Source organism: Pristiophorus japonicus, chromosome 15 (genome assembly GCF_044704955.1).
Source record: "Pristiophorus japonicus isolate sPriJap1 chromosome 15, sPriJap1.hap1, whole genome shotgun sequence".
Taxonomy (NCBI): Eukaryota; Metazoa; Chordata; class Chondrichthyes; family Pristiophoridae; genus Pristiophorus; species Pristiophorus japonicus.
Genome location: NC_091991.1, coordinates 110,964,028 through 110,979,000, shown reverse-complemented (window position 1 = coordinate 110,979,000; position 14,973 = coordinate 110,964,028). Strand labels below are relative to the sequence as shown.

Here is a 14,973-nt window from a genome sequence, read left to right as displayed (position 1 = left end):
CGTCAGCGCAATTTTCAGTGCCGGGCCGGTGCCGGATGGAATAGTCATAAGCAGCCAGCGTGAGAGCCCATCGCTGTATGCGAACTGATGCATTGGCATTGATAGCCATGCTGTCTGACAACAGGGACGTTAATGGCTTGTGGTCCGTTTCTAATTCAAACTTCCTGTCAAAGAGGTACTGATGCATTTTTTTTACACCATAGCCATATGCAAGCGCTTCCTTCCCGATAAATCCCATATCCCCGTTCTGCTTCAGAGAGCGACCTGGAGGCATAAGCCACAGGTTGTAGTTGACCCTCAGCATTGCCCTGCTGCAACACGCTCCCAACCCCATATGACGATGCATCACATGTCAGAACCAATTTTTTACAGGGGTCGTACAGGGTCAACAACTAGTTTGAACAAAGTAGGCTTCGCGCCCGATCAAAAGCCCGTTCCTGACAGTCCCCCCAAAACCAATCGCAACCCTTTCGCAAGAGCACGTGTGCACGTGTAGCGGCTCCAACAACGTGCTCAAGTTCGGCAGAAAGTTCCCGAAATAATTCAACAGTCCGATGTGTTGCAGGGCCTGGGTGCTCGTCGAATCGCCTCTGTTTTGGATTCGGTAGGCCAAATCCCATCTGCAGCAACCCAGCTGGCCAGAAACTCAACCTCAGGAGCTTAGAACACACATTTAGACTTTTTGAGTCGCAGGCCTACCCGGTCCAGTCGGCGTAGCACCTCCTCCAGGTTGTGGAGGTGTTCCTCGGTGTCTCGACCCGAGGATGATGAGGATGTCGTCCTGGAATACGATTGTTCCAGGAATGGATTTAAGCAGGCTTTCCATGTTTCATTGAAAAATCGTGGCCGCTGATCGAATGCCAAATGGGCACCGGTTATAAACGAACAGTCCCTCGTGCGTGGTGATGGTGGTCAGTAGTTTAGATTCGTCGGCCAGTTCCTGGGTCATATAGGCTGAAGTTGTTGATTTCTGGATTCTTTTCCCTCAATCTGTTTCAGCGAATACACTGAGGCGAACACCACAGATGCTTATAACAAAGCAGTCTTTATTATAAAGATTTACCTGCCGAGACTTATCAGACAGAAGGCATGCTCTCTCGATAGAGCGCACCCACTTCCTACGGACAAGGTGCCGTTACATTGTGAAGGCACACAGTTATACATTTTCGGTACAAGATAACAAGATACAATTAGAGTGACATCCTAGTTCAGCCTATCCCTTTTGATCCCTCCTTCCCTTTGTCCACTCATGAGCCGACATCTATATGAGCTGTTTTCACTAAAGAACTTTCTCACACTTTGCTCAAAGAACTTTCTCACACTTTGCTCAAAGAACTTTCTCAGGCATTGCTTCTAAATGTTACAATTTTACTGGCGTGACTAGTAACTTAGACCTTGCAAGTCTGTTAATTGTGCTGATGTTGTAATATTTGCAGTCTGACATTCTTTTAGTTATTTTCCATTGCTTATACATTTTCACATATCCACATTCCCCCCTTTTATCATTCCATGATAACACTTAGGATCATTCTAGGAGTATCGCATTCATCCGTTCACACTCTATTTACTGAATCATATTGTTGTTATTGTTGAGTAGTTCTTCAGTTCGTTGGATCATAACCCGGGACCCCTTGACCACAAGAGGGTTTGCTAACCTTGCCATCATGACTTTACAACAAAGGTTAAAGCAACCAATAATCAAGCAACAGGTAATTATTATTACGATGAAAATAATTGCTCCATGTATTAGATACGATCCCCAAGATCCACCTAACAGCCAATCAAACCAGCCTACTCCTCCTGCAGGGGTGGATAACTTCTTTACCTCCCTTCTTATGTGATCAACGAGATTGGTTATGTTTTCTGAATTATCGGGGATGTAAGTGCAACATTCAGATCCTATCAGGGTACACGTTCCCCCTTTCTCAGCTAACAGGTAATCAAGGGCCACTCGGTTTTGTAATGCTACGGTCCGCATTGCTACCATTTCAGCTGTGATGCCCTCCAGAGCTTCAGCAGTATTGTTAGCTATCTGTTTCAATATCGTCTCTAGGTTCTGTACTTCATCCATGAGACGTCTTATCCCGAATGGGAACATCATGACCCCAAAGAACTTGTCGGTGGGGGTGATGGCTCGCTTGTATCGGCTGGAGGCATGTGCTTCCGCCAGGGTACGTACTTGCCGCACAAATGGCACCACATATCCCAGATAGCAGGACTCTGTCCATCGCCTAGGCAACCAAGGATATGCCTTATGACTGCACATGAAATACGTGCCGTTAAAAGCTGCTTTCTGATACATTGCTTCCGGGTCCCAGGACTGGGCCCACAAACCTCCACCTGTGTTATTCAGATGGTGAGAGAGGATGGTGACTCGTGCACCTGTGGTGAGGTTGAGACTGTGTGGGCAATTGCTGTACCCTATGATATGTCCCTTGTTACTGGTGTCATTTCGGGTTAGACATATGTTCCCAGTTGGCCTCCCAATCCCTGAGGTATTGGTCAGGGCTATGAATGGGGGTTCCTTTTCACGGCTGTAGGTTGGTTGGTATCATCCCTGGAACGTCTGACTAATGGGGTCTCCAGCACTCTCCCACTTGGTGACCTCCCCGTGGTCGTTCATGTGGTAACGGTATGATACTCCTCCTGGTCTCCGTGATCCCTCGTTTGACCCGCCTTTCATCTCTCGTACTTGTATTGGCCCCCCTCCTCTCATGATAGTCTGGCTCTGAATCCATCTGACAGTCTCAGTTAGGGTCAGTGGAACGGTGCGCAAAGGAATTCCCCCTTTGGAATGTATAGGGATATGTGAACACACCCAGTATCTAGAGAAGTTCCCATTTTGCGCATAAACATAAGACATGTATAAAAAGGTGTTTACATGGAGCTCTCGCCTCAGTCTCCCCTCCCATGCGCCGCACCTGTCGTACATCAACGCTGTTATACAGACTGTGGCACACAGACACAGTTTCATCTTATTACTCGGGAACCAGCGTCTCTATGGACAAGGATAAACTTTGCTGATTAAAAGAGTTCAGTTTTCCTGTCTCTCTTCTCAGAGGAGGTCACCGTCGGTGTAGCTGGCTGTCTATCACTACGGGTAACAGTTCAAACTGGTCTCCTCGGGACCCACGTTCCAATTAGGGCGCTGATGGCCTTGTTCAGCTATGGAGAAGAGGAAATCTGGAATAGAAACAGGAATTAGAATAACCAGTAAAATAGGTTCGTTAGAGGGTGGTGAGCTTGCAGTGGTGCAGGTGAACCCAGGCACTTTTCCCCTCAACCTTAGCTGCAGTGGGGGTAGTGAGTAACACCTGAAAAGGCCCCTCCCATCGTGGCTCTAATCCCTTCCGAATCCATTTCTTAATCAGGACACACTTCCCTGGTGCCACGAGGGATGATTTGGGTAAAACTGGGAGGTCGAGGTGAGCATCTCGAACCTGGTTATGGGCTATTCGCAGGGCCTGAGTCAAGGAAAGAATATAGGTGGTCATCTCCTCAGTCATGTGGTGGAACTGGACAGTGGAGGGGACATTCTGATTCCAGGGGGTCCTAAGGGGTCTATCATAAATTACCTCAGCGGGGGTCAGCCTAGCCTTACCAGTAGGAGTAGTGCGAATCTGGAATAGGGCTATGGGAAGGAGTTTAAGCCAATTGAGTCCAGTTGATGCTACCAGTTTTGCAAGCTTGGTTTTAAGAGTTTGATTAGCATGTTCAACTAATCCCGCAGCTTGGGGTCGGTAGGCACAATGCAGCTGCTGGTTAATACGCATCTGGGAACAGAATTCTTTGTTAACTTGGCCAATAAAGTGAGGGCCATTATCGGAACTCAGTCGAGCAGGGATACCATATCTAGGAACAATTTCCCTTATTAACACTTTAACAACAGTTTGAGCCTTATTGTCCAGAGTAGGGTAAGCTTCGATCCATTTGCTGAACACATCCACTATTACTAACACATATTTGTAACACTGAACCCTTTGCAACTCAATGTAGTCCAACTGCAAGGTCTCAAAGGGACCTTCTGGTAGGGGCATCTTACCCCAATCACAGGGGACTCCCTTCTCTGGATTATGCTGTTGGCAAACAAGGCAACGACTACTGATGTTCTGGGCCAACGCCTGGAGTCTAGGGTGCCACCAAGTAGCCAAAAGCGTGTCACTTGTTGCCCTTGCTCCACAATGAGTAGCAAAGTGCATACATTCAATAACCCATAAGGCCAACTCGTCAGACATGCAAGTCTGTTCCGCGGGAGTGGTCCAGAGTTTAGAGACATTGTCATAAGTACATCCATAATCTTTCCACAACAGTTTATCTTTTTCAGGAGCGTCCTCCTGTGCTTTTATAACATCTTGGATGGTTGGCATTGGTTTTTCCAAGGCTAACTTATCCTTTGTAGGATTTTTAGTTTGACTCATCATTCTGGGCACTACCATTTGTTGTCCACAAGAGGCCTGTTTGGCCTCTGTCAGCACAGTGGTTCCCTATATCAACCGGAGAGTTTCCGGTAGTGTGGGCAATGCGCTTGGGGAGCATGAGGGCTTGCAACAAGTCAGATACTAGCTGCTTATGGGATATCTCATTCCCATTTGAGGTTAGGAATCCCCTATTTTTCCATAATTGTCCGAAATCATGGGCTACCCCCAAAGGCATACCCAGAGTCGGTATAGATATTGACCTTGAGGTCTTTAGCCAAGATACAGGCTCGGGTGAGGGCGAATAGTTCAGCTTGTTGGGCAGAATAGGCGGTCTCAAAGACCTGATTCTCCTGGTTTACTATGGCGTATCCTGAAATTCGTCCGCCTTCTGGGTCAGTGGAAGAGCTTCCGTCAACATACATAATACAGTCAGGGTCCTCTATTGGTACATCAACTAAATCCTCCCTGACCGAGGTAGCTTCTTGAATTAAAGATAAACAATCATGACTCGGTTCTTCCTCATCTTGGGGATGGCTCGGTAAGAAAACAGGCCCGGATTAATGGCAGTAGTGCCGAAAGGTCAGCCTAGGATTATTTAGTAGGTAGATCTCATATCTACTCTGCCTGGCCATGGTAAGATGTTGAGTCTGCAGTTGACCCAAGAGGGCAGCTATGGAGTGAGAGGTGTATACAACAATATCCTGCTGGAGGGTAAGGTTGGCGGCAGATTGAAGGCTATTGTAGATGGCAGTTAATATTTGAGTACAAAAAGGGTGCCCCAAGGCAACGGGGTCTATTTTAGAAGGGTAGTAGGCAACAGGCCTATGCTTATCCCCGTGTTTCTGAGTTAAAACAGCGGTAGCACAATCTTTCAGGATCGTACAATACAGTTGAAAGGGCCGGTCATAGAGGGGCCGGCCCAAAGCCGGAGCTTGCAGCAGGGCTGTCTTTCGTTCCATAAAGGCTTGGACGTCTGCGGTTTCTATTTCAAAGCTGCCTTCCTTATTTGTATACGGGGTGAGGTGCTTAGTCATCAGGGCAACATTAGGGATCCAGGATCTGCAGTAATTGATCATTCCCAACTACTGTCGCATTTGTTTAGCCGTGCTAGGGACTGGAAACTGGCAAATCGGTTCGTCATCCGGGGAGGTTCTCTGTACAATCAAGCTACCTAGTCAATACGAATAATCGGGGGACGGTTGGCCAAAGGGGTTGTTCTGGGAGAAATTAGTGTAAGATCCCCGTCCTCTCCCCCCTTGCCCCCCTCCTCTTCCTCCTCTTCCTTTTTCGTGCTGAGGGGAGGGGCATTGCTTGCTCCAATGTCCTTCCTGTCCACAATTAAAGCATCCATCTCGTCTTCCCCAGCCCTGACCTCTTCCCATACTAGGTCGGGGACAATAGGGCGGTCCGTAATTAGCAGGGCCCGGGCCATTTGGGTATTTGGTATAACCGTATCCCTGTTTATCCCCCAACCCTGCACGCAATACTGCGATTCCATCTGGTATCCCCTTGGGTCGGGTTTTGGTCCTTCCACCCGAGGCGGCTCTTCCTTTCTAGTCACATATTCAGTCTTGATCCGGGTTGGGGGCGCACCTCCCCCCTCTCCTTTCTTTTCCTGCCAATAATATTTCACTGCTCTCTCCATCTGGGCCTGATTGTTATCTGCCCAATTCATATTATTGGTCCGGATAGCGTGTGCAATCGAATGGGGTAGGCACTGAAGTAGAATAGCGCAGAATTGAGGGGAATTATCCCCCGGCCGGAAGGCATTATCTCCAGATTGACTTCCGTATATTTCAATAAATCTTTCCATGAATTCGTCGGCATTTTCGTCTCGCTTGGGTTTAGTTTCTAATACTGCGGCCATACTGATGGGCTTCTGAAGGGTCGTGCCGAGGGCAGTGAGAATAGCGTTTAGGCGGTCCTGGGCGTTATTAGGGTGTGCAGCCAACAATGCGTCATGGGTTGCACGTCTTAGGTGAGCTAGAAATCGGGAGTGCTCAGTCGGGCTCAGGGTCTGTTGTACCAGGGCCCACAAGTCCCTTGATTCTGCATTATAAACTGCAATGGTAGTCCGGAGATGATCTATAAATTTGATAGGTTCCCTTTTCCGATCTGGCATGGTGGCCAGAATGACCATAATTTCGTTCGGTTTCCAGGGCACATAGACATTTATGGTGGGGTGGTTTGCAGCTTGTTGTGCATCAGGGTTTGGCATTGGTCGGACTGGGAATTGGTGTCGGCGCTTTGGGATGGGGGTGTCAATCTTGGAAGGCATTTCTAGGTCGGAGGATGTTTCAGAGCTGTCTGACTGCTCGACACCTCCGCGACTCGATCGGCGGGAGTGTTTGCTATGCCTTTTACAACTGGGACTGGTAGTTTGACTAGAAGATTTACGGGACTGTCTGTGATGCCGAGATATAGCTCTGTTCTTCCAAGTGTGAGATCTGGTCCTCTCAGCTATATTGCCTGTGAACTGGGGATCCGAATCGCTATCAGAGGATGAGGAGTCCGTTTGGGCTTGTTGCTTCGTTGGTGTGGGGTTACATTTATCTTTAACTCCTGTCGCCGGAGTATAAGGTGGAGGGGGATGGGAAGAGGACTGGGGCAAGGGGCTAGGGGCTGCGGGAGGCGCCGTTGGGCGCCGAGTCAGTGACCATTCATCAATTTCATCATCAGCCTCGGTCAACGCAAAGCCAGCCATTTGACTACGTAGTCGGTCAATACCTTTCTCAGAGGTCCCAGCGGATCTCTTAGTACATTTTTTGTGCGCGCATTCTTTTTTTAAGACGTCTACGGTTTTAACATGTCCTCCTGTCAATGAGAGTCCTAATTTAGTGGCGTTTTCTTGCCAACTTGACAGAAGTGATGCATCTTTTAATTTTTGACAATAGTGTCGCCACGTTGCAATTAAATTCTTGTCCCTTTTCCCTTGTCCCCTTCTCCAAATCAATCCCTGTGCCTTTTTTGCTACCTCCACGCTTCTAGTGCCATCTAGGGGCTATTGGTCATCTCCTAATAATTTGTTCAGGGCTCCAGATAATTTTCTAAATTGTTCAGCTCTTTCAGGGAATTCCTCACATAACTTTTGTAGCGGACTACCCGCATCCGTAGTTTTATCTAACTGATTACCCATTTTCGCGTCGCCCCTCGTATCGTAATTGTTTTTAATTAGTCCCGATGTCCCCACGTCGCCCCGTGGTGGTTTTGGTTAACTTATCCAGAGCCTAGGCGGACCAAGTGATATACAAGATCGACGCCACACCTGGCATAAGTACAATTTAAATTTTACACAGTCCTGCGGCTTAAAAACTAACCCTATCTCCCGCGGTTCACGTCACCGCATGATTTAAACTAACCCTATCTCCCGCGTCGCCCCGTGGTTCAATTCGCCACGCGATTCAAACTAACCCTACCTTCCGCGTCGCCGCGCGATTTAAACTAACCCTATCTCCCTCGTCGCCCCGCGGTTCGCGTCACCGCGCAATTTAAACTAACCCTATCTCCCGCGTCGCCCTGCGATTTAAACTAACCCTATCTCCCGCGTCGCCGCGCGATTTAAACTAACCCTATCTCCCGCGTCACCCCGCGGTTTGCGTCGCCGCGCGATTTAAACTAACCCTATCTCCCGCGTCGCCCCGCGGATCGCGTCGCCGCGCGATTTAAACTACCCCTATCTCCCGTGTCGCCGCGCAATCCCGCGTCGCCCCGTGGTTTGCGTCACCACGCGATCTTGCGTTGCCCCGTGGTTTGCGTCACCGCGCGATCTTGCGTCGCCCTGCGGTTTGCGTCACCGCGCAATCCGCATCGCCCCGCGGTTTGCGTCACCGCGCGATCTTGCGTCACCCCGTGGTTTGCGTCACCGCGCGATCTTGCGTCGCCCGTGGTTTGCGTCACCGCGCGATCTTGCGTCGCCCCGTGGTTTGCGTCACCGCGCGATCTTGCGTCGCCCCGCGGTTTGCATCACCGCACGATCTTGCGTCGCCCCGCGGTTTGCATCACCGCACGATCTTGCGTCGCCCCGCGGTTTGCGTCACCGCGCGATCTTGCAACGACCCGCGGTTCGCGTCGCAGCGCGACTCGATCTAACCCTATCTAGCCCTACCTTCCGCGTTGCTGCGCGGATCGCGTCGCCCCGCGATTGGATCTAACCCTATCTAGCCCTACCTTCCGCGTTGCCGCGCGATTTGAATCCAATCACTGCCTAGATGGGCCAAGTGATATACAAGGTCGACGTCACACCTGACTTGGACGCTTATCCCCTATGAGCCTTACTTAATTTGTTCTAGTCTCCAGAATTCCCTGTCCTTTCACGTCACTACGCAGTTTAAATCCAATCAGTGCCTAGACGGGCCAAGTGATATACAAGGTCGACGTCACACCTGACTTGGACACTTATTTCCTAAGTTTAGAAGGTATTCGCCAGATTGACCTGGATCTCGTTCAGACACTACCTGAGAACCAGCAAGTGGCCAAACTTTTCTTAGACTTTTGAAACTGAAGGAAACTGCAGTGGTATTTTAAAATATATTCACTCCAGTGGCCATTTTCCTCCCGTCCCGTCCAAGGCTAGTCTGGTTCTTAATTCGCAAGTTTTCGGCAGTCGTCCGTTGAGATTCCACTTCTGACGCCAAATGTTGATTTCTGGATTCTTTTCCCTCAATCTGTTTCAGCGAATACACTGAGGCGAACACCACAGATGCTTATAACAAAGCAGTCTTTATTATAAAGATTTACCGGCCGGTACTTATCAGACAGAAGGAATGCTCTCTCGATAGAGCGCACCCACTTCCTACAGACAAGGTGCCGTTACATTGTGAAGGCACACAGTTATACATTTTCGGTACAAGATAACAAGATACAATTAGAGTGACATCCTAGTTCAGCCTATCCCTTTTGATCCCTCCTTCCCTTTGTCCATTCATGAGCTGACATCAATATGAGCTGTTTTTACTAAAGAACTTTCTCACACTTTGCTCAAAGAACTTTCTCAGGCATTGCTTCTAAATGTTACAATTTTACTGGCGTGACTAGTAACTTAGACCTTGCAAGTCTGTTAATTGTGCTGATGTTGTAATATTTGCAGTCTGACATTCTTTTAGTTATTTTCCATTGCTTATACATTTTTACATATCCAGTTCACTTCACTGTCTTTATTGCTTATACATTTTCACATATCCACAAAGTGAGGTCCAACTTGGTGAACAGCTTGCCGCCTGCCAGCGTGGTGAAGAGGTCCTCCGCTCTTGGGAGCGGGTATTGATCTTGTAGGGACACCCGATTGATGGTGGCCTTGTAGTCACCACAGATCCTGACAGAGCCATCGCTTTTAGGACGGGAACAATGGGTTCACCCAGTCGCTGAATTCAACAGGCGAGATGATGCCCTCTCTCAACAGCCTGTCCAATTCGCTCTCGATCTTTTCCCGCATCACATACGGCACCTCTCTGGCTTTGTGGTGCACTGGCCTGGCGTCCGGGGTGATGTGTATCACTACTTTAGTGCCTTTGAAAGTCCCAATGCCAGGTTGGAATAGTGAATCCAATTGTTGTAGGACTTGTGAGCATGAACTTCGCTCCACAGATGACATTGCATGAACATCCCCCCCATTTCCAGTTCATCTCAGCTAACCAGCTCCTCCCTAACAGTGCGGGACCATTGCCCGGGACAATCCAGAGCGGCAGCCGATTCACTAACCCATTGTGTGTGACAGCCAACATTGCACTGCCTAGCACCGGAATGATTTCTTTAGCGTAAGTCTGAAATTGTGTCTCATTACGTGCTAATTTAGGTCTACTGGCTTTAAGGGGCCATAGCTTCTCAAATTACTGAACGCCCATGAGTGACTGGCTGGCCCCAGTGTCCAGCTCCATGCGTACTGGGATACCGTTTAATAAAACCCTCATCATCATTGGTGGCGTTTTGATGTATGAACTGTGAATATTCGCCACATGGACCCGCTGAACCTCGGCGTCCATCGATTTGCCCCAAAAGTCATCCTGCCTCAAAGCACCCTCTTCTGGTCCATCCGCTTCGTATATTAATCTGGTTGCAGACTTCCTGCACATTCGAGCTAAGTGGCTACTGAGATTCCAGTTCCTGCAGACAAACTGTTGAAATCTGCAAGATCTAGCTGAGTGTTTCCCCGCACACCTCCAGCATGAGTTAAAGTTTCTATTGTTGGGAACAAAGGGACTATGACCAGTCATTCCGCGCTGACTGTCCCTTTGACTGCTCTTAAGTACCCTATTAGTGGGTGTCAATGGCCCCATCCCAGGCCGCATTGTCCACTGTGATGGTGTGAATGTCCGTTCAGCCTGCCATTGTCTCTGTTGAAGTCCCACTCTGGGGTCTATTGCTGCCTGGGGAGTGTCGGACTGCCCCTGCCTGCCTGCGGGGCTCTGAGTCGCATTGATGATGTTGACTCCCTGATCCTACACCGCATTAGAGGCAGAATTGCGTGTGTATATTATTTTCGTCTCTTCCTCCCCCGCCATGAAAATTTTAGCTATCAACGCCGCCGCTTCCAAGGTCAAATCCTTGGTCTTTATTCATTTGCGGAAAATTCCCGCATGACCGACGCCCTCGATAAAGAAGTCCCTTTGCATCTCCCCCCTGCAGGCGTCTGTGAACTTACAGAGGCTGGCCAATCGCTGGAGGTCCGCTACGAAGTCCGGTATGCTCTGTCCTTCACGGCGTCGGTGGGTGTAGAATCTGTGTCGGGCCATGTGTATGCTGCTCGCCGGTTTGAGGTGCTCCCCGATCAATTTGCTAAGTTCTTCAAAGGTTTTGTCCGCCGGCTTTTCGGGTGTTAGTAAGTCCTTCATGAGCACGTAAGTCTTTGGTCCACAGCTGGTCAAAAGATGAGCCCTTCGCTTGTCGGCCGCTGCATCCCCCAGCCATTTTTTCATAATGAAGCTTTGCTGAAGTCTCCCGACAAAATCGTCCCAGTCTTCCCCAACACAGTACCGTTCCTCTGTGCTACCGGTGGCCATTCTCGTGGGTCATGAATTCCCGTTTCTCGTCACCAATGTAAAGTCCTTACTCTACAGTATGAAACCACACGAAGCACATTCTGGGGACAAGGTCACTCTGTGACCTTAACTCTTTATTCACAGGACGCCAAAGATGATGACCCTGCATGGGATCTCCCTTTTTATACCTGTGAGATCAGATAAGGAGTGTCTCCCACAAGTTCATCCCTTGTGGTCAAGGTGTGCATCTAGGTTGAGTGTATACAGTAATACAATGGTGTTACATTGTGGTTACATACATGACACTCAGGACTTCCTAAAGTGCCACACAACCAATGAATGGCCTTTTTGTGAAGGCCGGTTGGTCACTGTTGAAACGTACGCGGTAAGCAATTTTCTCACAGTACTTGTATAACCCAATAGATCATTTGCAAAAAAAAAAATTTTAACTGTTTGAATTTTTCTCCCCTTGCCACAATCGCAGAATCTGATCTTTCGGAGGAGTACAGCTTGGTGGATTGCAACCGAACAGTTCGAACGCTGGTGGACTTCACGGCTGACATTCCCAACCAGCTGTTGCTGGTCTCGCTCTTGGAACACCTCTGCTTCGTTTATGAGCGAAATTCTCAGCGCTCGACGAGCCTGTTCAAGTGTAAGACACACCGAGTACAATACTTGCCTTTTATTCGTTCCTGGGATGTGGGCATCGCTGGCAAGGCCGGCATTTAGTGTCCATCCCTAATTGCCCTTGAGAAGGTGGTGGTGAGCTGCTGCCTTGAACCGCTGCAGTCCGTGTGGTGAAGGTACTCCCACAGTGCTGTAGAGAAATCCTGCTGAATGACCAGAGCCCAGTGTGCAGGATGGCTCCTGAATTGAAAAGAAATCAGGATGGAAGATGATGTTTTAAATAGCCTGTGGGTTGTAGCAGGAAGAGAAGGTCGAGAAAGCTAAACTCCTCCAGCTCTGTCAATGAGTTAGTGTAGGAGATGGTGTGATAAATGCAGTGAGGAGGAACTAAAGTTAATTATAAATCATAGGCAGTCCTTCGGAATTGAGGAAGATTTGCTTCCATTCTAAAAATGAGTTCTCAGGTAACTGAACAGTTTAATACGTGAATTACAGTCTCTGTCACAAGTGGGACAGATAGTCGTTGAGGGAAAGGGTGGGTGGGACAGGTTCACCGCACGCTGTTTCCGCTGCCTACGCTTGGTTTCTGCATGCTCTTGGCGATGAGACCCGAGGTGCTCAGCGCCCTCTCAAATGCTCTTCCTCCACTTAGAGCGGTCTTTGGCCAGGGACTCCCAGGTGTCGGTGGGGATGTCGCACTTTATCAAGGAGGCTTTGAGGGTGTCCTTAAAACATTTCCTCTGCCCACCTTTGACACCTTTACCGTGAAGGAGTTCCGAGTAGAGCGCTTGCTTTGGGAGTCTCGTGTCAGGCATGCGGACAATGTGGCCTGCCCAGCGGAACTGATCAAGTGTGGTCAGTGCTTCAGTGCTGGGGATGTTGGCCTGGTCGAGGACGCTAACGTTGGTGCGTCGGTGCTCCCAGGGGATTTGTAGGATCTTGTGGAGACAACTATTATAGTGCAAACTATTTTGTAGTAGGGGGCTTGGTAAATGAACCCACAGGTACTGTAATTGGAATCTCTATAGCCTCCTCCAGCCCTGCAACTCTTTGAGATCTCTGCCATCCTCCAATTCTGGCCTAGACCTCTTGGGCCAAGTGGCCTGTTTCTGTGCCGTGAAATTCTATGGGGGAGAAATTGGCCTGCTTTGCACCTCCCGATAGCGCCTCCGGGGGGGCAATAACGGGATGCTCAGGGCTTACCAACTGGGCGTGGCGAAATTACCAACGCCCATGGCGGGTTAGTGCTGGTACTAAAACTGACCAGCTCGATCTCCTGCACTCCGGAGATCGTGACGTCATCTGGTGCGCATCGCCCCGTTACCGCCACGGATGTAAAATTTGTTTGGCCCCCTGCAGCATCGCTGGCCGTCAACAATGGCAGCTGCAGGAGGCTTTGTGACCTCGGCCGGCTGCTGGGGGGAGGGCGCGGTAATTAAAGGCACTGATGGTCAAGTAGGCCAAAATGTAATAATGTCCTCATAGTGCTGTGTTTTCATTTTTTTTGCAGGCTCAGCCCTGCACTCTTTCAGTGCTTGGGGCTGTTCTGCATGGATCGCAGGTATCATCGCCGACCATTCCCAGCCTTAGCCTCCAATGATCGCAGCATTGGCCCTTCCCTTTAAGGGAGGGGAGGAGCCTGTGAATCTGACTGCGCTGCACGGGACGGTGTGCACTGTGAGAGCTTGCTGTGCACAAATTGGCTGCCACATTTCCTACATCCATATCATCATCATAGGCAGTCCCTCGGAATCGAGGAAGATTTGCTTCCACTCTAAAAATGAGTCCTTTGGTGGCTGAACAGTCCAATAGGAGAACCACAGTCCTTGTCACAAGTGGGACAGATAGTCGTTGAAGGAAAGGGTGGGTGGGACAGATTTGCCGCATGCTCCTTCCACTGCCTACGCTTGATTTCTGCATGCTCTCGGCGATGAGACTTTGCATTTCCTACATTACAGCAGTGAGTACACTTCAAAAGTACTTCATTGGCTGTAAAGCGCTTTGAGTTGTCCTTAGATCATGAAAGGTGCTATATAAATGCGTCTTTTTTTTTCAGTGTTGTGTCAAAAGCTAGCAGGAATGCACTTGATTTCACCAATCATCTTCAGCGATGAGTTCAGCACAGTGAGGCTGCAGCACAATCAAGCCTTTGCAAACCTCCTACAGGCAGCAAGCAGAGACTTGTATCGACAGGTGAGTCTGCATTGCCAGATAACATTAGAGAGGTCGACATCTCAGAGGCTTCTGGATCCTTTAAAAGTAAGAACTTGCATTTCTATAGCACCTTTCACAATCTCGGGACGACCCAAAGCATTTTTCAGCCAATGAAGCCCTTTTTTGGAGTGTAGTCACTGTTGTAATGTAGGAAATGTAGCAGCCAATTTGCGCACAGCAAGCTCCCACAAACAGCAATGATATAATGACCAGATAATCTGTTTTTGTGATCATAGAATCATAGAAATTTACAGCACGGGAAGGAGGCCATTTCAACCCATTGTGTCCACACCGGCCGACAAAGAGCTATCCAGCCTAATCCCACTTTCCAGCTCTTGGTCCGTAGCCTTATAGGCTTCATCACAGTATTTGAGATGTTGACTGAGGGTTAAATATTGGTCAGGACACCGGGGATAACTCCTCTGCTCTTCTAAATAGTGCCATGAGATCTTTTACATCTACCTGAGAGGGCAGACATTCAACATGTGTTATGTCTGTAATGCACTTATGAATGACTCCACAAGGCAATGTGTTGTACTCAAACTGTAGTGACCTTGGTCCTTTATTCATAACTCCAGAGTGAGGCATGGTGGCCAGCCTTTTAATCTGGACCCTGCGCACCTATGCAGGTGACCCTCAGGTCTCCCACTGCAGTGCCCTCTGGTTCACAGCCTCTGTCACAGGGGCAGGAAACCCCGGTCTCCACCAGTTGCACCCTCTAGTGGTGCCAGCATAGTATA

General features: G+C 49.0%; 1 protein-coding gene across 1 annotated transcript in view; it reads left to right on the top strand.

Annotated features, from left to right (window-relative positions):
• The window catches only part of eif2ak1 (eukaryotic translation initiation factor 2-alpha kinase 1), a 58,899-nt gene that overhangs the window by 2,465 nt on the left and 41,461 nt on the right, over positions 1-14,973 (top strand). The window contains exons 2-3 of the mRNA XM_070900780.1: positions 11,877-12,044; positions 14,076-14,212. Of these exons, the coding sequence (XP_070756881.1) occupies positions 11,877-12,044; positions 14,076-14,212 (305 nt within the window). The remainder of the gene's footprint in view (positions 1-11,876; positions 12,045-14,075; positions 14,213-14,973) is intronic.